Source organism: Mesitornis unicolor, unplaced genomic scaffold, assembly GCF_000695765.1.
Source record: "Mesitornis unicolor isolate BGI_N332 unplaced genomic scaffold, ASM69576v1 scaffold24584, whole genome shotgun sequence".
Classification (NCBI taxonomy): domain Eukaryota; kingdom Metazoa; phylum Chordata; class Aves; order Mesitornithiformes; family Mesitornithidae; genus Mesitornis; species Mesitornis unicolor.
In genome coordinates, this window is record NW_010182417.1 from 11172 (window position 1) to 37846 (window position 26675).

General features: G+C 36.9%; 1 protein-coding gene across 1 annotated transcript in view; it reads right to left on the bottom strand.

Annotated features, from left to right (window-relative positions):
• The window catches only part of LOC104540066 (phosphorylase b kinase regulatory subunit beta-like), a gene marked incomplete at its 3' end in the record, with an annotated part of 36081 nt that extends 9625 nt beyond the window's left edge, over positions 1-26456 (bottom strand). The window contains exons 1-7 of the mRNA XM_010183775.1: positions 26335-26456; positions 20005-20094; positions 17917-18055; positions 15182-15281; positions 11626-11733; positions 9812-9892; positions 6966-7081 (exon numbers count right to left, since the gene is read on the bottom strand). Coding sequence (XP_010182077.1) covers positions 6966-7081; positions 9812-9892; positions 11626-11733; positions 15182-15281; positions 17917-18055; positions 20005-20094; positions 26335-26389 — 689 coding nt within the window. The remainder of the gene's footprint in view (positions 1-6965; positions 7082-9811; positions 9893-11625; positions 11734-15181; positions 15282-17916; positions 18056-20004; positions 20095-26334) is intronic.
• Positions 26457-26675: the final 219 nt, after the last annotated feature.

Below are 26675 nucleotides of genomic sequence, written 5' to 3' on the forward strand. Positions count from 1 at the left end.
AATCTGCACTGCTTACTAAGTGGTGACATAAAAGTATAGGAATTAGAAATACTACACAAGGCTAGCAAAAAAAAACCCCAAACACCTTTTACATTCTCTTAGGTGATCTGGTAAAACAGAGTCAGAGCATCCAGTAAAACAAAGCCTAGCATAACTCTCCCAACTTTATTTATAAAACTGTATCTCAAAATTGTGCTTTTGTCTCCACTTAACTACAGCGCCTCTCACCAATGCATCTTTCTCTCTCTCTCTGCTTCATCTCTGTGTAAACTACAGCAGTGATTTCCTGACTTCAATGACACCCCAGGTGCTATCCCTAAATGACTGTCCCAGTTTTGAAGCTCCTCCTGCAAAACCAAGTTTCACCTTTCTCCCTGACTGCCCATTCCTTTAGACAAGAGCTCTGCTTTCAAAGTAGCTTACATTTAATTAGAAATATTTTATAGTCCAAATAGGACAATAAATGAGACAACAGAAAAGGAAGACAGCAGAATAACAGGAAAATATAGATGTCTACTTTGTTATCTTTAAAAGTTAACAAAGCTGAAGACATACAGCAAAAGACTGAAAAAGGAAAAAGCAGAATGAATCAGGCTGACATGACAAAAGACTCAGAGTTTAAAAGACTGTAAGGGTAAACAGAAGTGACAGAACATCATATAAGGACATAGATCATCACTGCAGGAAGAAAGCCTCCAACCTTGGCAAGATAAAAATCTGTGGAAAGAACACACACACACACACAGAGAACAAAACAAACCAACCAACCAAACAGAAAGAAGAACTCTCATAAACATCTACACTGCTATATACAGATGCTTGAAAAGTCTGAAGTTTCAATAAGTTTGAGAAAAACAGAACATACTAATTAATTTAAGTTTATTTATTAGCACAGTAAATTCTTTAAATACTCTCTTTAAAAAAAGGATTGAAAAAAGAGTTAAAAGTTTAAATCCTTTTTACTCCAAAACTGATTATCCACTCAGCCAGCTACACTTTCATTTTTCTTGCCATCTTTCATTGGGGATAAAAATTACGCAGTACTGCCAAAGAAGGAACAAAAAAATCCATCAGAAAATAATCATTAATAATCCCCAACGTCTGTGTAAGAGGAGTTGTGATGATAAACTGACAAACAAGTCCACTGGCCCAAAAAACCTACAGTGAACAAACTGTCAGCAAACAGCAAATAGGGACTGTGCTTTAACCTTATTTCTTCTATACTCCACACAACATTTTGGGACGAGAGTAAACCTTTTACCTTACTGTAAACAAACTGATTTGTACTATTTATGCATGTAAAATATCAAATTTCAGATGTTTACTAATCCATACTTTAAAGATGGGAGCCAATTGTGATTACATAGAAAATATTGAAAATAATGAAAAAAATTCAGTGCAGTTACAGAATTTGTTTACCTTAAGTACTGTTTTACCTAGGTTGGTTTTAGTATTAAAAGTACTTTACACACTGATTTCAGACTCTAGCATTCTTTTTAACTATTACCAACAGGTTTATAAATCTCCAGCTTTCTTTCTGAAACATTGCCAGAAATAGCAGTTGTGGGATTTAATTCTAGTCGGTTCAACATGAGAAAGCTGGAGAGGTTAACTAAGTTCTGCTCTGAGCAGCTGCCATCAAACACTGGTGGAATCCCTCTGTTTTGGTATCTTGTGCTGATGAAAGCTTTTGGTACTGCAGAATGTGATGGAAGAACAAACGGAACTCAGAAGTGTTGTTAATATAATTATTTTGCTGGCTTTGTTTCAAATACCTCAACAAAAACGGAATTGTTCTAACAATTGCTCTGTTTTAATTATCACCTAGCAACTGATCAAACAAATTGGCGTGGTGACTCAACTGAACTTTTCAGAGGAGTTAAGTGTAATTATCAAACTGCACACACAGAAAATGAAAATCAGAGAAATCCTGCACACTGAAATCTGTATCACACGTTTTAATCTCACATTCTTCTTTTCCCTTCCAAATAACACTTCTAACGCCAACAGTCAGGTTTTCAGAGCAGTAAAAAAGTTACTGACGAAAGGTAGTGAAGGTAGTTGTTCAACAGCAAAAACCACTGGTATCCAGATAATGTAAACCTCCTAGTTTGGGTTGGACTCAATGATCTTAAAGGTCTTTTGCAACCAAATGACTCCATGATTCTACATTCACTCTACCTACAAAACAGGATGATACTGCCTCAAAAAAATTGAAGACAAATATGGATTCCTTCCTTAAAACAATTTCTACTTTACATACTCTGTCATTATTCTACAATAAGAACAATATTACTGTGACTGATCAGTATTTATCTACCTCTGGTTACTCAAAGGCCCTGGAGACTTCAGTACTCTCACAAATGAAAATATAAATGTCTCAACATTAAAATTCTGCTTGCTTTCCCCTTCATGTAGTATTTCTTCACATTACAATGGTCTATCAAGCACTCCCTTCACCATACACACAAGTACCACTTATATTACTAGAAGTTTCCTGGGTAACTGACAGGAGGAAGTTAATTTAAAAACAAAAGCCTGAGAATGGCTGTAGTATCAAGTGTGTCTTCTAAAGACTGAACAATCACACAACGTAACACACTGCAGAGCTATGATCACACTTCAGACACTTGTTTCATTCCTACTGATTAATGCTTTCCTGTTGGGCAAATTAGAAAAGAGGTTTTATAACTGTCTCCGTTTAAGGCTCAGAGAGCAGGATTTTCTCTCTATTGTCCCCTACCCTCCCAGGGGAGGATTTTAAAAAAACAAAGGGGATAGAGAAAAAGATGCTTCGCACAAGGTTGGAAGTTAAGACTGTAACCAGTTTAATGAAAAACAACAGGGGAAAGGAAAAGGGAATTAATAAGAGATAAAGGATATTTAACTCTATACAAAACCCAATCCCAGCAGTCCCGAGTGAAAGTGTCCGAGCAGTGCCTCGTGGTCGCTGTGACCGCTGTGACTGCCACCACGGACCGCAGTGGTGCCGGGAAGTGGGTGGTGGTGGATGCTGCCGAGCACATGGAGGTAGATCCAGCCGCCCCAAGATGCAACAGGAAGCAGCCCAGGAAACAAGGAAAAGCCCGCGAAAACCTCGGGCCTCCTCAGGTTTTTATAGACTGTGGCCGGAAAGGGGAGGGAACAGGACTGATCTCTGACCCCCAGGGTCCTACAGACACCACCTGTCCTTCCCTTTAAGGCTGGTAACCCTTAAACCATAACAATAACAAACACCATGCTCATGTCTTTCTACAGAAAAGATGTTCTTGATACTTAACAATTTAGTAATGGAAAAAATGGACTGTTTTAACAGTATGTATTAAAGGCAAAATGTATTTTAATAAATACATTCCTTCCTCCACTTAACAACCCATTATGAACGTGCTGTGTTAACCTGCTGGACTCTATTCCCAGAGAGGAATAGAGGTAGCCCCCCAAAAAAGTCTAATTCAAGCCCTTTCTATACTCCTCTGAAAAGACCACAGGATCATAAAGTTGTTGGTTGGAAGGGACATACAGAACTCATTGAGTCCAACACGAAATCTCACTTGAAGCCGGATGGAATAACCAAGACTGAGTCAAGTGAACCACAGCCTCATCTTGAACAACTCTCAAATACCTCCAGGGATGGAGATTCTGTAACTTCTTTTGAGTATCCTGCTCTGGTGCTTCACTGCACTTGCAAGTGAAAAGGTTTCTTCTGAATGTCCATACTGAACCTCTCCAGGCGCAATCTGTAGACATTACTGCAGCTGCTGTTATTGTGTTTGTCATGAATTACCAAGAGCAGTCTTGCAATCATAACACTATGGGTATCATTTGACCTCGATCCACATTTGGGGTAAGCTGAGACTAACTTAGAGAAATTATACTTCCAGCTTCCTAAAAACGCATTAGTAAATTCACTTAAACACTATTCATAACTCCCAGTAACCTTTCATTGTTAGATTTACCCTCTCAGTAAAGTACCTGAGGCAAACACTAAAATTTGCATATTCCTAGCAACTGCAAATCTAAACACCCCTTAAAGCACATCCATCCTTAACCTTCCTCCCATTCACTGTTCCTTGGCTCCATCCAAGAACTGTGTGGTTTAACTGGAACGTCAAACACAAGGGATGTTTAAAAAAACCAAACCAAACAAAAAACAGTCCCACAACAGTAATAATAATTTCATACCTAGACAAAACAAACTAGAACAAGGAAAGACAGCACTGCAGCAATACAATACCTACACTACAGAAAAGAGCAAGATCGAGGCTCTACAGTCTCAGATTTGGAATATGAAGATACTACACTTTGGCAACTTCATTATTCTCACAGTACATATGGGACATGTCAAAGACATTTCATAGAGGTACTCAGCAAATGCCTGGAGAACAGCTTGATCAAATGGATACAGGGCAAAATAATTTTTCAGAAGTTCAGCCGTATGGGAAGCAGATCATGCTATAATAAAAGCTGTTACAAATCTTGCCTTTGAACCAGTAAAAGGCATCAATTTGCATACATCAGTGAAGACCTGGTCCACAGAGTGTTTTCCTATTTATAATTTATTAGAAGTGTTTTAAATTGTACTAAGATAGAATACAAAAACAGTGTAAAGACTTGAAATATCTGCAACTTCTAACACCAGCATCATTTGCAGTTATTATCCATGGACTTCATATTATATAATATCTTCCTTAAAAACAAAACTTCTTTCAAAAAACACAAGATTTCTAATTCTGAAAGCAAATATACACTATATGTAGATATACAGTGTGAGTTTTAAGGACTAGGACTACAGCATACTTAAGACTGAAACTTAAGTTACTGTTTTGGAGTCCATATTCAGTGAAGAAGTACCTCATTCATGTCTAGCTCTGATTAGTTATAATCACTTCTTGAATTTTTTAAAAAATTCTTTTAGAGCCCTCTTCAGTAGATATGGTACAACAGGAGCATAACAAGGTCTAAAAATATTTTCTCTAGAATATACATCAAGCTGTTGGAGTAGGTCCATAGCAGGGCCACGAAGATGATCAAAGGGCTGGAGCACCTCCCCTGTGGGGACAGGCTGAGAGAGTTGGGGCTGTTCAGCCTGGAGAAGAGAAGGCTCTGGGGAGACCTTATTGCAGTCTTCCAGTTCCTGGAGGAGTCCTACAGGAAAGCTGGGGAGGGACTTTTTACAAGGGCAGGTAGTGATAGAACGAGGGGGAATGGTTTTAAGCTGGAAGAGGGAAGATTTAGACTGGATATTAGGAAGAAATTGTTTACTGTGAGGGTGGTGAGACACTGGCACAGGTTGCCCAGGGAAGCTGTGGATGCTCCCTCCCTGGAAGTGCTCAAGGCCAGGTTGGACAGGGCTTTGAGCAACCTGGTCTGGTGGGAGGTGTCCCTGCCCATGGCAGGGGTTGGACTGGATGAGCTTTAAGGTCCCTTTCAACTCAAACCATTCCATGATTCTATGATTTCATGTACTCAGGGTTTCCTTCAACAAGATCTAAATACATCTTTTGATGCATGTTCCTCTAACATTTTTTCTAATTTAAGAGAACTAGGGAAATTGTCTACTGGTTTTCTACAGTGAAGCAGACTATCAACAAGCACACAAAGAAAGATAAATAGGGGCAATACCTGTTTCTGTTGACCAAAGTCTACTTCTTAAATTAGGACCAAGCTTTGTACTTCCTTTTGTGTCAACTCAGTGTTCTGTTAGATTGGCTCAGTCCATCTCATAAGACTTCACCTTTAGAAAAACCAACCTATAAATGTCAGCCTAGATTAAGACAAGACAATATGCCCGTTTCCATCTGGTTAAAAAATGCTCAGTTTTCCCTGGAGGAAATTCACATGCTGAATAACCAGAATGCTGCAAACAACAGGAGACACAGGTGTTTCAGTGTTCCATTTGTGAATTTGTACAAGGTGAGATGTGGAAGAAAGCGTATGATTCTCTAAGTGAATGCTCATGTAGTCTGACATTTGACAATTTTATGGACATAGGAGGAAGAAAAAAACACAACAAACTAATAAAGCAGATTATATAGTAACAACTTGGAGTTCTCAGTTCTCATACTGATACTAAAGCTTTAAAAAAGCTATGAAAAGCTACCTAAATTGTTTGGCTGCAATGACATGTAACTATATCTGCAGCTTAAAATACATGTATCTGTGAACTAAGAAAAATTACTTCATTCTGAAATGAGAACACAAATTCATTTTTGACATCGAAGACTGGAAGAAACACGTGTACTATTTGCAAGCCCATGATAATTATGATGATCAATGATATTTTAAAAACCCTAAGATATCCAAGCTATAGCCATTTTTATGATTAATAAAACCTCAAAAGTCAAAAAGTGAAGAAAACAATAGTAACAATAGAAAAAGCAATTTGTTTGATTACAGATCTGATCCTTCAAGATCATGTAAGCAATTCCACTGAAGTGAACTGGACCATTCTAGTATTACAATGCTAAGGACATTCCCGACTGTCTCACAGGATGTGGGTCAGAACGCTCGGTCACACGCAGCACCTGAAGAACCTGCAGAAGAACCTGTGCACAAGGCTGTCCTCCACAGTGTCCAGCACGTTCCTCCAGCGTGGCAGAGATGGGAAAATCTAGACTCTTACATCAGGATGTTCCTAAGCATTTTTGTGAAGTCAATCTACTTCACATGCCTCAAGAGCCTGAACTGTTCTGAACACAATTTGCAGAATTATACGCATGCAGCTGCACATAATTATGGGAATTGGAATACTCAAACAGCTAAGCATATATGTGGTTATTTCAGCATGCATATGATGACGAAATTATACTTCGTGCTTTCCCAAAATACATCTCTCAGTCTTTAGAGACCCTTAATTTAGTTCAAACAGTGTTTTAATGCATTATTATTTTTAACTAATCCCATGAATTCTTTTTATTCATAACACACTACTTGTTTGACTGAAAGAGCTACTTTCGCTCACCTACCTTGAATGCAGCTCTGGACTGCCATTGTTGTATTTATTTCCTCTCTCCCAGACACCAAAATCTGGTACACGATAGGATCTTTCCACGCAAAACACAAGATTTTGAATGAAGGACACCTACAGAAAAGAAGGAAAGTGACTGGAGGAAAATGAAAGCATACTTCCTTTTGTTCATTTTTTCAAAACAACAAAGTCGTTTTTCCTCAGCCATCACAACTGTACCTTCCATTCTCATTTTTTTCCCCAGAAAGTGATATTCCTAAATTCAGATATTATCTTCAAAATCAGTTTTTAATCTGTCCCAAATTAGGGGATGATGTGATTTATGCAAGAGTTCCTACAAGGCCAGGGATAAAAATGACTTCATATTTAAGACACTTATTTGAAGAGCTCCAAAAAGGTGATATTTTGATCTTTTAAAAAAGATTTGTCCTAAAAACATCATAGAGCAAAAGAAATTAAATCCTACAAAATCAGGACACAGAAACCTTTACCTGTATAATTTACCTGTTTCGTCTTTTTTCTCCATTTTTCTTTAAATCTTAAAAAAGTTACCATTTCAGACACACCCTTGATGCTAATACCAGTCCATCAGCAATATATATAATTTTATACTCATATATTACATGTCTCTGCTAAAATTGCACTATGGGGTTACATGTACAGTTATCTGTACACAAAACCTTTACCTAGGTAGTCCTTCCAAGGAAACTGACTGTCCCACAGTTCAGGTATGCCCACTATTCATCCCTGGAATTCAGCATTTGGTTGTATTAAGATGAACTTGCTCTAAATGAAGCTAGAACACCCAGCGATTAAGAATGTGGCTTCTCCTATTTCTATCATCAACTGAGATTTAGATGCTTATAGCTACATGAAGAAGAGAAGAGCACCACATAGAAATAACCTGGTTGGTTGTCTACCAGTGATGATTTTGGAACACGAGAAAAAAATGGTCAATTACAGATGTTCTGTGAGACTAACTAAGGGTTTCCAAATAGCAGATTTACAGTTAAAAGTCAGTAGATAACCCGTTGCAAACCAAAATCTCCAGAGAACCAACATTCTTATCATGGGTATGTAAATGTTATAACCAAGTCAATGCTAAAGCACTTACAGAAATTACGGATTCTGTGTGTTAAGCTTATTTATCCAGAAGTCAAGCATGTGGAGAGTGAGGTGTAAAAAAGAATACATATGCAAATAGACTGTGTTACTCCAGTTTGTGTGTAGATAAGTGCTCTCAAATTCATTCACTTGTACAATCATATACTGTTCTCGTTGTTATGGATGCAAAGATGCGATTAAATTAATTTTTCAACTGCAGAACAGATGCAACTAGAGGGTAACTCACTGACAGCTGCCATGCCTGACATCAAGCAGCCTAGTATACAATGACTGCCTCCTAAGCCAAGGGTTCTGTGTACAAACACATTCATGCAGACAGCTTGCCAAACATCAACCATCTGCCAGCACCTTCCACTCGTTCAAAACCCTCTCTCTGCAAAAGGAAGGAGACTTAAATACATCATGCAATGATATCACTGGAAAGAAATATCCACCTTCATGTTTAGGTGGCAGATTGCCACAACCATAGCGCTGTCAATGCCACTACGCTGAACATTATCTAGACACAGATGAAAAGCTGGAAATACCACAATTGTGTGGCATTAGTAAGATCTGAGAGTATATTCAATCGTTGAACCTACACAGAGACTAAAAGAATCTACAGGTCTGTGGTAAGATAATCTTAGTATAAAGCTCCATAGTCCACAGATTTCTAGGGCACAGTTGCAATGAAAACTACATCCTGACACTGAAGTGGAGAACACCCACCGCCTGGAGAGTCCATACACAGGCACTTTTTCTGCAGATTCTGTAATTAAATGCAAACATCTGGAGGATAATATAAATTATAAGTCAAGCTAAGTAAATACATAATTATATACATTTGCCTTCTCACAGCCAAAAGGCAATTCAAAGAAAAAAATACAGACCTATCACGTGATCCAACTAAATGAGAAAGGAGACAAATTGCATCACTTAGTTTTATTATCTAAAGAAAATATATTCACTAAGATGCATGTGCTAGAAATATAATTTAAATAACTAGTACTGGAAAAAAATCTCCCTTTTTAAAAAATGGTAGTACTATAAGTGCATTTAAGCTTTTTAAGGCAATATAGCAATGACTATTAAACAGACCAGAATAAATTTAAACAAATCTAGATTAAGGAAATGGGAAAAAAAAAAAGTGCTTTCCATTCCCGTCTCAAAACATAACAGCAGGTTGTCCTGACATGACTTGTCCTCAAGGCAAAGCCATGGTGGCTATTATTATCTTATTTACAGAACAGTTAACAATCTTACAAGCATCTCTTATGATGATATAAAAGAGTTTTATTTTTAATTAAAGTTACAGCAAAACTTCTTAACACAGGTTCATGTCTATCTGAAAAAAGTCCTTCAGCTTTCCAGAAAATTATCCCTATTATTAATTCTATTGACATTCCCCTGGACAGCATGCACTGATTGACAGTGAGAATGACATAACTAGACATTAACTGTCCTAACAGACCTTTTTATTCTTGACCTTGTACCTTTCAGAAATAGCAGGGAGCTATACAAGTTTCCAATGTCATGTTACATTCGCTCCTTCTATATCTAACACTTTATTAGCTATTAATTTATTTCACTATCCATTCATTCCATTTATCTTCTCTGACTTCCACTGGAAGTGGAAAATATCTGCAGTGTATTTCCAGAATAATTATTTTAGAGTTGGAAATGAAAAAAAAATCCACACTTAATAAAGCATGTGTTTTAGCATTGGAAATCGACTTGTACCTCATCTGTGTTGTAGATAATCTGCAGCCCTGAAGAGATCATCTCAACCAAATAGAGGAGAAATAACGACACAGCATTTATCTGAAGTAATTAAAGACAGAAAGGAAACTATAATTAACTTTATGTTTACTGAAGTCAAATAAACAAACAAGTTAAATGTGATATTACTCACTAACAAAGATGGTCCCTCTTTATAGACGTTCGGTTCTTCAAAACTATTATCCTAATTGACCAATATCCCAGATGTAATGATGTGGAAACAAGGAATAGGAAGACATGCCACCAAACGGCACTGTCCTCTACAACTTCTGCTGCAGTATCATGTTTTAAATTATTTGATTTATATTGAATTACATTATGATATTAAAATGTTTCTGCTTAGGCATACTGCTTTGACCTATAGGCAATCACTTTAGTCACAACCTGTTCCACATTTACATATAGGACGATTTATTAGCAAGTAGCAAATTGAATTGTATACAGCACATGTAAAAAGCAAGTCACTTTACCCCTAACTGGAATTTCAGGGTTATCAACGGACAGAACTATAATTACAACAGTAAGAGGTGATTATAGATTTGTAAAAAACTTTTCTTTTGTAGCTGTACATCACATATATTATTAACAGTAATGACCTTCAGCAGCTGTACAGATGCACATCATAATGACAGTTTATTAATGAATCCAAATTGCTTGTTATACAGAATTCTAGTATAATTGAGAATTCGTACAACTTCAATAGAGAAAGTAAGTTTATCACAATAACTTGTTTCAATGAGCTGAATAACAAGAGTCTCTGATTTCTGTTGTCTCCGCAGAGCTGAAAACTCTATTTTTTGAAAGTTCCTGATGTGCGTTCATGTTTATGGGAAGGGCTGACTTCCCACAAGAAACAGAGACTTTGAACTATCACATGGTGCTCCCCAGGTCCCAAAATTATCATCACCTAGAAGTCCAAAATGTGAACTTAGGATAACCACACAGATCAATTTTTTCAGAATATACATTTTCTGAATTCAACACACTTACTGTTCTAACTATTTTAGTGATGTTAAACATCACTTGTGATATCAACATGCAATTAAATAAGTATCAACTCACTGTCACTTCTGAGTAATTTCACTAGCAATTTCTGAACTAAATAGAGTATGTAGAGTCACGGAATGCAAAAAAACAAGGTCATGAATGCAAAAAAAAAAAGGGGGGGGGTCAAAATGTAAAGAGAAGGAAAAAACCCCAAACAAACAAAGTAAATCCATACTTCTGAAAACTAAAGACAATAAAGCAATTAATTATGCAATGGATCTGACTAGGAATCCCTACGCAAAACAGTGAAAACCAATTTGTAACTAGTCAAAGCTGTTGACAGTGTACATTAAATCTTTACTATGAATGAAGATTGCTCTGACTTACAGAAAATTAAGCTGGGAACATTAATAAAAATATAATATTAAATAAGATGACACTAAATCTTTCACTTTACTGACTGCTTCAACATTTTTTTGCCAGGATTATTTATTGACAGCCATCTGCTGGTCTCAAAAAGAAGCAAATTTATAAACAATCATCTACCTCTACAAATCCCAGTTATTTCAGTACCTTCTGACCAAAACTAAAAAAATACCACTGAGTTATATTTCAAAACAGTCTGTCTTTTTTATCAAAAGATGCAGAAGGAATTTCAGTTTTATCAAGTACAACACATCTAAAAAATAATTAAACACTGAGGCAGCTGCATCAAGAAAGAATGGAGACAAAAAGAACATTATTTAAAATCATCCAAACTTTCATTTACAAGCACATGCATACTTTACCTGAAGATGACCATATTCCTTATGGGAGAGGACCTCATCTCCAGTTTGTGCACTGAAAACAGAATGAAGACATTCGGATGGTTTGGGGTCTTGCTTAAATTGCTGAACCTAAAGGTGAATGAAAGGCAAAACATAAAATTAAAGTCAATTAACTTCAGTATGTTTGGCAGCCACAAATTCACTATATAACCCAGGTATTTCAAAATTTCTTGATATGACCATTATGCAAAACTTATAAACAACAGTTCCTGAAACTTATCAGAAACCATTTCATACATACATAAAGTATGCATTTACTTAAAGAACAGAAATATTCAACCCATATATCTAATATCTTCAGCTTTGGTAGAAAAAAGCTCTGTAATAGCTAGCTACAGATGCTTTGCCACTTTCATCTTCTGGACAAATACCACCTATTGCACTGGAGCTGAAATCTGAGCAGAATCTTGGATTCCTGACCCATGAGTTCTCAGCTGGCTCGCCACCTTTCCCTAGCATAGCACCATGAGTTCCAGCGACTATCTCACATGTGGGACAACTCCCATCCTCACTTCCCGGCCTGTCCTAAAGAGCCTGTATCCATCCATTACAGTGTTCCAGTCACTTGACTTGATCACCAGGCCTCTGTGATCCCATGAGATCATAGCCCTGCAGCTGCAAACATACTTCTAATTCTTCCCCACCAGTGTATGGCCATTTCTGAGAGGCACCAAGGCATGCTGATTTCCCAGAAAGGATTTGAGAGCTTTCTTTTCCATAACGCTGTCCCATAGGTACCTCCTTATTTCTACATGCATGCTTGGGACAACTCCACTTCAATGCTACGTGCCTTCAGTTCACATAGAATGGTTTGGGCTACAAGGGACCTTAAAGCTCCTCCAGTCCAACCCCCCTGCCACGGCCAGGGACACCTCCACCAGCCCAGGCTGCTCAAAGCCCCGTCCAACCTGGCCTTGAACACTTCCAGGGAGGGGGCATCCACAACTTCCCTGGGCAACCTGTGCCAGTGTCTCACCATCCTCACAGTAAAGAATTTCTTCCTAACATCTAATGTAAATCGACCCTCCCTCAGTTTAAAGCCATTCCCCCTCATTCCATTGCTACCAGGACCTGTAAACAGTCCCTCCCCAGCTTTCCTGTAACCCCTTCAGGTATGGGAAGAATGCAATAAGGTCTCCCCACAGCCTTCTCTTCTTCAGGCTGAACAACCCCAACTCTCACAGCATCGTCCCAGGCCTTTTGCTTGCCTACCCAATCCATCACTTTCTCACCTGACTGTTGAGTGCTCCCTCTCTCCATTCCTGGTTTAAAGCTCTTACTGGAGTACAAGAGCCCAACACTTACGTTGGGAACAACAGTTTTAATATTTTTTTTAATAACAATCCGTACAATTTAATAATTATTGTTGTACCATTTGACAATGTGTCACGCTTTTAAAACAAAAAATTACTACTAATACTAATAGTAATTTTGGACCCTTCTTCCAAATAAACCTACAAAAGTGTCCAGAAATTGCCACATGTTGATCACGTAATACATGAAAACCTGCAAGAGCTAAGAATATCCAGTATAAAAGAGTACACGGGCAAACAAAGATCTATTTTGGTAAGCACAGTGACATTCAGACGTACAGCGAAATGTTTACAGATACTGGAAGGCAAAGCTTATAGCTTAAAAAGAAAACATAAAGATCATAGATAGGAATAACAGTACCCTAGATTAACATGACTTTTTATTCATGGACTTTCATTGGACCTCAGAATGAGCCTCTATGATACAGAATTTCCTGCAATGGTGATGGAATGCAATAAGATGAATTACTAATGAAAGAGGTTAACAACAAAGGAGTGAAATAAGAACTCTAGTGCTTTTAACGTAGGTTCAATTCCTTTTTTGTCACAAAATACAATGTCTGTTACCTTACAAAACCATTTGAGAAAACAAACCTAACCTCAGAGAGCTGACAATATGGCAGAGAAAGGAAACCAAATTCACAAAGAACAAAGGTAATGAAAGAAGATCCTTCCCCATAATTCCTCAAATCATGCTATGCTTTCCAACAAACAGTTCTGTAATTTTCTAGCCATCATTGCCAGTACGTAGTCCATGTTCTACAACATTTTCAACACTGGTCTTTTCTTCATGGGATATTCTTCTCCAGCAATAAATCAAACAGAGCATACAGCATGTCCATGAACACATTCAATACATTTTAGGTCACAACTTATATGTACATCAGCAACAGAATATAACATCTGCAATTTCTGCCACAAGCAGCATCACCTATTCAAGTAACACCTCAGCATTTGGGAACATGTAACCCATTATTAAAAATTATCGTCCTTCTACATGAGACCAGCACACACAGAGTCTCTCAGAATAAAGTTCTATTTGACTTACATCTGTGAGGTACCTCAGACTGCTTATTGCCACATTGTAGGAAGAGAGCAGCATTTATAGTAATCAAAGCAAAAACCGACAACCAGTATGTCACTAGTGTGACACCTGTGTTAATTTAATGCTCACTATTCGCATCTGCCCTGATCATCCTCAAAACAAACCACTCCGAGTCAAAGAGAAAAACAACAGCTCAAATGTAACGAGATTAATTTAGGTTAAAATTATTTAAAGATGAAGACTACAAAGGAACAGACTAAGAAAACTGAAAAAAATACCATGTCAGCATAAATACAACTGGCAATATACTTGATTTGCTTGTTATTATTATTATTACTACTGATACCACACGCCTACGAACTTCACATTTCAGTTTGCACGCTAAGAAGTGATGGAAGCTGTGTCGTAACATAGGAACTATTTTTAATAATGCAGTTAAAAGTCAGTGACATGAAACTTAAAACAATCCTATGGAATACAGGCAGTTAATTACTTGTAGAATTACTGCTAATCACTACGCAAAATTAATCCACCACATCTACATTTTGATAAGGAGAAGTCCTAAATATTCAAGAATATTCAGGTTATACTCACAAGAGGATTACAGCCTGAAAATATCAACTGTATTATAACATAAGTAAAATACCCTGTTTCCTTATTCATTTTGGATTGCTGTCCTTCTGAATTTACATCATTAAGAAAAAGAGTACTGGAAAGTGGCTGCTAAAGAAACCATGCAAAATAATCACCTAGATAAGGAGAAAACTGCAAATTCAATAACCAAGTTAACAGTGCAAAGTAAACTCTCCAGCCCCAGCTAAAAGAAATCCTACATCTTGTCATTTAAGTATGAAAAAGACATTTAAAACCCCACAAACAATTACTAATGGTCTAATGTTTAAATGGGATAAATACCTGCAAAAGAAACCAACAGAAGTTTCAAGCAGGCTCCACAGTTTACTTCACAAAATGCTTGCGTCTTTTATACCCTAAAACAATGCTGCAACCTGACAATAACGAAGCAGCCGTTCTTAGCTGGGCCACACAGTAATACTGCATTCCCCTGTTGCATTTTATCTGTATTTAGAAGCTAGTTTTCACAGTTTAATTAATCCCCTAAAATTAAGTGAGTGCTTGTGTCCACAATGCAGTGTTTTACCTTATCGGCCTGACGCATGTAGCAGTAGAGAATTCCTCTCATACACTTTATAGCAGAATGCTCCAGTTCATGAGTCCTTCCCTTGTCATCATCAATACGCCTGGGTAAGAGAGATAACTCATAAAACAAACTGGAAATGCATGAGGGGCGGGGAAAGGAAAAAAAAAGGACACATTATTTCTGCAGAATATTAAGTATTTAATAGTGGTATTAATATTTACTGTTGCATAGTGGTGCCCACACTCATATCAATACATTTATAGCCCTACCCATCCTTCCTTACTAAAAAAAGTTATTTTTTTTAGTTTGTTACAAATTACACAAACACTCCTATTTTAAAATATAAAAAGAAAAATAAATCCTTGCTGATATTATAACACTGTTCTATGTTCCTTGAGAGATCCAAAGCACAAAGGCAATTTCTCTTTAACTCTACAAAATATTTGCCATTCATAATCAAGCAGTCACTTTCCTGATGATTCTGATAAAATACAGAATCTGAGAGTTAACTACTCCAAATATCCAGAAATGTGTTTCAAGATTAGTGTTTTTATACAGTGAAATCAAACGACACTCACAATTATTATATTACTGAAAGTACAGCAAAAATAATGCCAAATCCCAAGTTATTTTAACTATAAGAAGTAAGTATTGTGTGCAAACAACCTTGATCATTGCATTCACGTGTTTTGTCTTTTCCAGTTCCAGTTCTGATTGAGCCTTTCAGGGTGAAAATTACGCTTTCTTACACATCCGTAATTTACAACATGTCTCCGATACAAATGCAAAACAGCATAATAAGCTCACTGCTATTTGTCAGTCCACTTTATAGCTGTGACTAATTTGATTACAGGGAAGTGGATGGTAACTACACCTCAGACAGAGCATATCCTTTTCCACCATACTTAACATGTTCATAGTTTATGCTGAGGTTCTGCTGCCTACACTGAAAATTGGGATGGTAGTGATAACTTCAAAAATCATACACACCCAAAAATCATGCTACATAAATAATAACCTTAGATACAAGAAATGTACTTGTTTTCAATTACAAAGTTCAGACAAGGGGGAAAAAAGGAACTCCAAAAGAAATAAAACCAGATAATAAAGAAATAAAGTTAAGAATTCTTTGAGTAGTAGGATTTACACTCACCTTTATCGTAAATCCAAAGAGCAATAAGAAGCACATGTAAAAGCTCTGAAGTTTTCATGCTACAACATTTTTCTCCTAATCACAACAGCAGTGTTTATTTTCTTAAGAAGCTCTCAAGAAATTCAGCTTTTATGAAAGTGAACAGCAGCACTGGCATGAGTTAAGCACAGCAATCTGCATCAGGCAGACAGTGCAGCTTTCCGCATAAGACTTGTGTCTTGGCTCATTTCAGATTTCAGCCATCCACTTCATTTTTGACTATCAACCTCTGCCCATGAAAAAAATTCCTTGCACAGCACCTGAAGTGCAGGGCCCTGTTCTGAGCATAACTGGAAGTAGCACAAACTGATTATCTTGTCACTTTGTCCTTCCTTCAAACTGCCACAACTTCCATATATCATCTTCTATGATACTGGAAATTAAAGACTAAATAACATGGGCAACATTATGCTGTGCTTTTTTCTACGAAATCTAAACAAGTACCCTGTCCCTTTTATTCTTCCTTGTATTTTTTTCCAATTTTTTTTAATTTTCAAATGCTTATATTTCACCAACAGAAAGAGAAACTAAAAGACAGACACAAAGATTTCAGTATAAGAAATGAAAGTGCTAATTACACATTCTGAATGTTAATTGCCTTATCATTTTTGCTAACTTCTCACAGTTTTAAAACCCATTAGATGACAACTCAAAACTTTTTATCTGCTATGTAGATCACCTTCACTTCAACAGTAGCTCTCCATATTATTTCTGGCCTTCTTCTGTAAATATACTAGGATTTTGTCCAATGACCTGAGTACTATCTCAATATAAGAATTTGATTACTAAAAGAGTAAATTATTTCATATTTGTATACCATCTTCTTTCTTAAAAACACTGCATTTGAGTAAACATCACCTCTGTCTGTGTTTTCCTGGGAGTCTGGGGTAGTAAGATTGCAAACAAGGCATAATAAATCTCAAAAAGCAATTTCCATAGTTATTTGTCCTAAAGCAGAGAGAATTACGGATCAATTATTATGGGAGGGAACTCGTCCATAGTCCTCAAGGCCACACCACACCACACAAATTCCTAACCTACTTGTCTAATGAGTCAACAGTGGAAATGGAAGAAACGGAAAATAAGAAGAGCTACAACTGAGACTGCCCAGCCTCTGTACTTGGTGAGGAAGATAGTCACTATTGTTTCCCAAATACACATTTCTCAACATTCAAGGACTCACTCCCCTGTGAGTACCTGGATTGTTACTACTTACAACAGGCCTGCTTCTGCTCTGAACTCCCCTGCATTTAAAAAGAGCAGAATTCCTTGAGTACAGTTTGCCGCAATAACCTTTGGTTTTAGTAGCACGCATTAATTCCTCTGTTTCAGAACATCAGTACCAATTAAATTATATAAAATCATGTTTACCTAGCAGAAGCAGAGTGACATTTTTTAATCTAGTAGCTACATAAATATTTTTATTAACAACTGGAAACATGTACCATCTCTACCAAAACTATTTTCGATACAGCTTCATCTTTTAAAACATTCCCAGGGTACAATGTAACATGGCAGAGATGTGAGCTTAGAAGTTATTCACCTGTAAGCAAGGGCTAAAGCCCAGGCACATGCAGCACAGTAAAGGCTGTCATGTACTTTTGCCTTCCGGTCATCCCCATATGTCTTTGTAGGAAACAGACCGGTGGTTGGACTTTGATGAAACAGCAGCGTAGTCTTAACTGGAAAATGGAAAAAAAGTTAAAAAAAAAAGTCACATTGGTGTTTCAATCAATAGAGATCTTTCTACAGAAAATCAGTATTCATAGCTATTCATATGGTTCTGCTTTAGTACAACCCATTCCACACAGAATCTCTACAACACAATCCAGTAATTTCCTTAAAAGGGGGGGAGGGGGGGGCTACACTATGTCCACTACCTACCCCATGCCCCACCCCCCAATAGTTTAAATAGTTAATCTCTGAAGAACTACACATTCATAAAAATTAAAGGTTTAACTTAGGCCAGGTGATTGTATCAAGATGTTTAAAAAAGGAAAGGAATGGGAAAGTAAGGAGAAATGATGAATAGAATTAACCTTGACAAAAAAAACAGTAAGACAGGAATTTTCAAGGTGTCAAAACTGAATTAGAAAAAATTCTGAATATTACCTTCATTCTTTTTGGACTTTAATATTTTGCACTTTGTGAATTGTTGTCCTAAAACCGTAGAATAAGCAATGTGCTACAAGATTGAAACTGGGCTTAATGTCCTTAACCACGACCCTTCTAACAATAACCTGTCTATTACAAGACAAGAAAGTGGCCTTTTTTTGCAGAATGTTATCGAGTATCAACTCAAAAAAGCTTCTATTGTCTATGTATTAGAAATTCTGTATTTTAAATGAAAATTTAAGGGTTTTATGGCTTTTTGCATAATCTTTTTCAGTAACTTAATACCTTATAACTAAAACTTTGATAAAAAGTTACCTAAAATATCAATACAGATTATTCCAAAATGAAGTATAAACTGAATGGTAAATTTTCAGTGAAGCAGCAGACTGCTGGCAACGTAAGTGCCCAACATAAATAGCAAGCACCACCACAGATTTGTTGCTGCCAAGTGTTAAAACTAAATTGGACGGTCATCTCCTCTGTGAGAAAGATAAAAGCAATGCATCTACAAAAACCAACACATCTATGGCTAGACCAGGCACAACTCACAGATTTTACTTCAAAAGGGATCTGAGTGAAGGGAGTCTCACCCCACACTTTCAGAATGCTGGAAAAAATTGTTCACTACTCTATACCCTTGCCTGACTAAAACTTACACAGTCAATTGCACAGTCTCTAAAAACCTCCTGATGTTAGAATACTGACAGGACTTCATAATAACACAAACCCCCCGAACGACAAACCCAAAACAAACAAAATACACCATTGCCTCCTTAATGTGCACATTTTTGGCTTAAAATTGGTTTAAAATAAGTTAGCAAACAGATAAAATTTCACCACAAACATATATTAAAGCACCATTAATAACAAAAAAATAACTTCTCACTGACCACCTGCCAAACTGTTATAAGTACTATAAGAAAGCTCTTTTCTGTTTACTTGTTTCATCAGATGTATCTGGTTCATAGCAGGCTACCATTTGATCCAAAACAATTCAAAATTCAGTCTTACAGCTGGACTGGATTCCCAATATGCATTTTCAGGAACAAGTGTAATTTAACCCTCCAGTTTTTGTGCCTTTCAAACTCCCAGCAGAAATTTAGGAAACCAATCAAGTAGGAATAGCAATGATATTTAACATGTAGATATCAATTCCAATTCATATCAGGGTTAGTTCAAGCACCAAAGCTGTCAGCAGATTACCTTTGCAACTCCCTCATGCAAGACCATCACATGCAACTAAGACTCTATTCTGTCATTTGACAAATGCAGGTGGTATTTTGAATACTATTCACAGGTCAGAATTTTTCAAGCGATGTGTGAAATGTCCAAATAGATGCATTACACTATCACAGGAATCTTATGAAGAATAGTAATGCCAGAACCCTTTACTTTTCTGAAAATAAAAATCCTTATTAAAGACTGCAGATATTATTGCAAATATTTTATGTATTATGTAAATATTTTAGTCAGTTACATTGAAAAGCTCGCATGGTAGGAACAATTATTAACTTACCAATTCTGTAATAATGATCTAATTTATCCCACAGACTTGCCCCCTCTGGTTTTGGAAGATTAATACTTTTAAGTGGCTCGTAAATTGAACCTAAAAAACAAGAAGATAAAAAACAAAATTAAGATCAGAATGAGTTGCATAATTCTACTATTGCTAAAAAGTACTGCAATATGATTTTTTAATGTTTGCTATCCAAAAGCACAATTTACTGAATTTCAAACAAAAAAATTTGTAATTTCTATCATCTTCAAGAACAGAAGATTTCTGTTCACATTGTTCTACAGTACCTGTCCACACAAGCAAGACCTCCATCTGGATCGCCAATGCCTTGTAGATATCGAGCTACAGGAATTGCTACATGAATGTACACTTTAATTAAGACAGCCTAATCAATGTTAAGAATTTTCTAAGAACATTTACTTAGAAATTAATTATGCTACAGACAGAATTCCTGAAAGTATGTAGAAAAACAAAAGGAAGAGGGACAAAAGTAGCCGAATTTTAACTATTAGTTCCCTGCCTGCCATCTATAACGGTCCAAACGTACACACCCAGCAATGTTTTACCTGTCCCAACCTCGTTTTCCCCCACCACCATGAGCCTAGCTGATTTCATGCCTTGAATCAAAAAAGGGTTAGCTTGTTTTCATGTATGACCAAAGCTGAAACTACCTACCCAACAGATAAAAGCCCCAAATTACCTATAACCAAGAGAAATACAATGCTATCAAATCCTTCCCAGTGTCCCACATTTTGACTGCTTCCTTATTTGCATCTGAAAAGTCCTATTTCCTGATAGTTGAAATTATACCTATCAGAACAATACAATTTCTTAAAAATTACTGGAGTAACCCATTTCCAATTTTGAATTTCAGAGTAACACACTGCTCTCTTTCCATGAATCACTTTGGCTTTATTCAGTGTTCTGGATGGCAAGATCTCCCACAGAGCCATGTGCTGACAGGAAGAACGGGATTTTCCCCATTCAGGACTGCGTGCTGTCCTTCTGCAAAGCTGCGAGCAATGCGTGGCCAGGGCAGCGCAGCCAGGCAGCTCTGGCTCCTACTGACGCTGTCTCTTCTGCACTCCCACCACATACCCGGCTGTCAGAGAGGAGATTGTTCGTGTCCAGGACTCTCATCCAAACGAGAGGAATGTGAGTGGAGTGCTGACAGTGGCTTTTATAATCAAGCCCTGTGCTGAGGACATTGGAAAAAGTTTCGTGCCCTACCTTCCAGATGAGTGTTACTTTTGCTTTGCAATAGTAGGAGTCAAAAAGAAACAAATCCCCCCGTCCTTGAGCAGAGTCCTGTGGGTGTGCAGGGCATGGATTCACCAACATAGCTGAGCTTCCCCTACAGCCCTGCTTGTCCTCTCTGGGAGAGGTGAAGCTACAACCACCACATGCATGGGGGGAAAGGGCCTGAGAGGGAGGCACAGAGAGCTCAATTTATTTCAGTTGCCTAAAAAAAAGCTGAAAGAAATGAAGTTGTTCTTTAATGCAAAATAAAAACTCACAATATATCCTACTTTTTGTGTTTTCTGTAAAAATCAACTTTCTGAACCCAACTTCAGTTTTTCAAAGCAATTTTATTTTTCTTCTTCTTTTCGCCTAGGAATCCTTGTCCATGAGAAGATTTGCACTTTATATTGTTATACTATTAATGTAGTTACCATGCAAAAGCACTCAATACAGTGCCCTGCAGTAACTGTAACTTTATAAGGTGATTCAGTGAAAGTAGGACAAGAATATGCATAGGAAAAACTCTTCAGGAAGTCACTTATTGCAAAAAAGTGGCAAACCTATGAGAAATATTTACTTAGTAGGTTTTCAAAGGCAAAATAAAGATTCTTACTCTTAGATTTGTTAACTGTATAACAAATACACAACACACTGTCCTTTGTGTGTGAAAAAGGCTCAGAATTTCTATTCCTTGCAGAACGTTAACCTCAGTACTGCACCATGAAAAACAGCTGAGTATTCACAGGCGCACACAATTACACACACAAAGCAAAAGTTTCTAAAATAAAATTTTTCTCATTTACATACTCACCAGACAATGTGTGACCCTCTGTGGCCAACAGAGAAACAAAATAAAGTGATCATGAACAAAAAAGCATATTCTATTTCAGAGCATTCAAAGATTTCAACTTTGTGCAAAAAGACTGAATAAAGAGCACGAAAATGTCAAAGCACCACCATCTACAAATGACACACTTTTAGATGTTGGAAACTTTACCAGCAGAAACAAATTAAACGAGCCAGAGTAGAGTGTTGATGAAACAAAAACATGAAATGAATTCAAAGTTCAAGAAAACTGACAACAAGTAAAGCTTTATGCCTTGAATGTATTTCTTGAAATCACTCCTACTACAAGGAGAACCTGTTTAAAGGCACACTCAGAATCAAAGTTTTCCACATACTTTTCATGAATTTCTCATTAGCATCTACAGGGTTTATGTTTTGCTTGGGTATGTACAGCATTCTGCTAGGCAAACCCTGCAGTAAGTTACGTTTCATTACTATCACAGTCTAATGAAAAGCAAGAAACAGAAAGGACAACCATGAAGCTAGCCGAGCTTTCTGGTTGGTTTCGTAGCAAGACCATAACCCTGTGGAAGCTATTTTTAGGACAGCTAAAAAAAACCCATCTGTACTCTTTTCCAAAATCTATTTCATAGTTCATTTCAGCAAGATAGAAACCTGCCAAAGAAAGCTATTTTCAATTCCATATTTAAAATAGGTTTTCAATTGAAGAATATGAGACCAGCAAGATTCTGCAACACTTAAACATAAAGGAATGACATATGCAAACAGTGCCCGTGAGGTCTCAGTTTGTACATTAGCACTGAGAAGAAACAGAATGAGGACATTGATTCCAAATACTGGTTTTCAAAAATATTTTGTTTTAGCCACACAGTGTGAGTTTCATTTTAGGTAAATAAGCAGATATGCTAGGAAGGAATATAAAAAATACTTTGTTGATTTAGTACTTCTTCAGCTGTATACCTGTGTGACACCCATATACAAAATTTACATAGGGTACACAGTAGTTCACATTTTCTTCCACAAAGAATGAAGTATGACCATTATTACCTCACATCAGAAGTGGATTGCTGCAAGTCAGTATCTACTTCAAATCACTAAAAAATCAAATAGGAAATCAAGTGTTGCTTCCTGCATTAATATATTTAATGTCTGATAAGAGAACACTCAAAAACCTTATCCCAAGTCTCTGTTTAGTTCATATATTCCACTGACTTAATACACTATATCTGTATTTTGAATTGAAAATGAATCCCCTTTCATTTCCTACCACTTACAGTTTCCAAAGTAATATGATTTCACCGTTCTTCAAGCTGAAGAACTGCTAAAAAGGATAGACATTTCCTTTCAAAGTATTAGAGAACAGGAAGAAATCAGAAATAGCCCAATAACTGATAAGAGACATCAATTACTAGTGTAAAACTAAACTAATAAACAGACAAGATATTTCTGGGCTTAGCTAAGACATGGAAACTACAAGAAAACATTATCCAGCCAATGAAACTCAAATGTACAACAATTACAGGAAAGAATTAGTGTAATTCTATCTTCTAGGCAGAACACAAAACTAAAGGAAATTAAGGCAAGTTCTCTGAGGTAAGCTATTAGCAGTGTACATCCATCCATCCATCTATCTATCTATCTATCTATCTATCTATCTATCTATATGTATGGAGAGCCTTTGGGGGCTGAGAATATAACGTCATCCTGATGTTAAAGTACCTTCCTATCCTCTTCGTTTTTATTCCAGTTATAATTGAGATTAACATTAATTACTCTTCAGGAAAGAGCTATAAACTGCCTAGATGTGTAGATTTAAAAGCTATGGCAAACATTTTGAAATCCTGCTCCTGAATTAGTATATACAGGAGCTCTGAACACCCATACATCCTTGAAGATGGCAGCAACTGCATATATTAAAGAAAAACAGGCATCAGAACGGAATTCTGGACCTAGTCTATGGATAAAGATTTGCATATTTCAAGAGGGACTGATTACTCACATTTAAAAATGTAAGTGTAATTAAAACAATTAAATCATTTTATAAAGATTTTTTTTTAAAAAAAAACCAACCAACCAAACACCCTTCCCAAGTTTCATCACAAACAAATGGAAGCAAAATGGTAAGAATTTTATTTCAACATTTTACATGCCAGAAGAACAAAAGAAAATGCTTACTTGTGTAATTAAATTGGCACAGACCAAACAAAAAAAAAAAGCTGAAAAAACCAGGTTTCTTTCTAGATTTGATGAGAATAAAAACTGACCACAGTCCTTTAATGCGACACTAGTTCTGGATGTAATCCAACACTTGAGACATGAACAAGTTCTGGATCTCACATCACAGTAACTTTCACTACCCAGTATTAGTATTGGCAATAACATCTTCCCATTACAGAAGTCACTGGGACCAAAGAGGATTTTATTACTTCACACAGCAAAGTTAAAGAAATCACATAATAGGAACAAATCATATCCTTCCGACATCACGTTTCTTTTCCCTCAAGATTTCTCTTGCAATCTCTCCTGAGCTCAGACTTAACACAGCACTGGAGAAAAACACTGTTGGATACACTACAGCCTATTCTAATAGTTGTCTGCCATGAAATACATCTGCTTTTCAGTCCAAACTCATGCAGTTGAGCAAGGTGATGCCAGAAAATAATTTTCAGAACCATTTCCACTAGGAGGAAAACTCACTTCTCATCTCTGCAAGTATCCTAACTCCGATGCCATGAACTTAACATGAACCAATGGTGTTGCTGTTGGCGAGGCTACATATGGAGGAAACTCTGATCTCAGAGCGACCTGCTTTGAGCAAGAGGCTGGAGTAGGTGATCCCCTAACATCCCTTTCAAACTGAACTGTTCTACAAGTCAATGAAAACATGGTAAGGAAACCTCAGCCCAGAAGAGGGCTGAGGGTGGAAGAAGAAAAAGGCATTAAAGTATTCCTCGATCTGAACAAACGTTAGGAATAAACACAAGGTACGAAGTGTTACTTACTTTGACTGATTGTAACAACACAGGTGAAAATGACAAAAATCTTGTAGTAGTTTCATTTAAACAGTTTTAAAGTGACAACACTTTTCAACTATCATTTATCAAGAAAAATCATGTGTTACGACTGTGCATCTAATTCAATTAGAATTTCAGGGAAAAAGAAGACATATGTACCAATTTATTTTGTCCTTTCCCTGTTTCCTAATCTGATGTGATTTCTCTCTGCAGCACACTATACTAAATGGAAATTACTGATTTCAGGATTTACAGTAACTGACACCACACAGAAGTTACTGAACACCAGAAATAAAACAGACAGTCACACCTGTACGCAGCAGGTTCACACAACCACAATACACCAAAATGCCAAAGTCGGCCACACGAGCAAGGGCAGGAAACGAGTCAGGATATTCAAGGCAGTCATTGTCATTTCTGGGAACTCAAAACAATAGCTCCTAATGCTACTAAAAATGTTTGTTTTGCATCATAACAACAGAAATATCAAGTATCAATGTATCAATTAGGAAAAAGTAATTTTTTAATTACAATGTCAACACTTCACATGTCCTTTGACATTAAGAAAGGCAAATCAGAAATGCCCCAGGCAGGGCAGCATGTTCAAATGACTCAGCTGTGGCTGAGATCCCGTCCCTGGTCACCCTCGTTAGCACTTGTCCTGCTGCTGTGCTGTAGCACAACTACAGAAGCGCCCCATACACATTCCCCCAGATCAGATAGCTTCACATAAGGACACAGCTCCAGTCAAACTCTTTTCAAATCATATTCAGCTGAATCAGTAACAGTCTTGACAACCTCATCTATTCTAGCTTCTGTTGTACCTAAAGAGAAGTGGTGCCATGGGATTTATTTTGCCTCCATTTCCAAATGCCAACCTTTGGAACAATGACTGACTTATTAGAAATTTTACTTCTTTTCGCTAAGCCAGTCATGTTGGGTTTTTTTAAGAGTCAATTCTAAACAGCATTCTTGGTGTACCTTTCACATGACCTTCACCTTAAAAGAGAAATTTCAGTTCAGAGATTGTTACACAGAGATGCAAGAACACAAAACACAAAAAACAGCAAGAACTGAACAGCAGATTTCAATCTAAGCAGACTCCAATTTTCAGAAGTTTTCATTGAAAGAGCTCAAATTTAAGTTCTACTGTAGAGTGCTAAAAAACTGCTAAAACAAAACACTGCATGAAATACAAAACACACAATGATTTTCTTTTGAGTTAAATAGCCACAAACAAAAACAAAACACAGAACTGCACACTTACCAAATCTTAAAAAAGCATGCGCAGAGGAGGTTCTGTCCTCATCCAAACTGGCCATTTCAAATTGGTGCAGCTAATCACAAACGTCTCAGGCTAAGCTACAGTGATTTTCAAAACTGTTTAGTAAATGTTAAAGGCAACCAGAATTAAATTAAGTGCAATGTTAGTGGAGTTATTAACACGACAGAGCACAGCACAAAAGGTTGTAAAGTTTCATTACATTTTATGCTTCCCTGTTCTACCCTAAAAGTTGGGTTTATTTCCCTTTTACTTCCATAAAACTTATCCGAGTAAAATGACACATTCTATGTGAAGTCCATCTTTTGGACACCAGACAGTAGCCT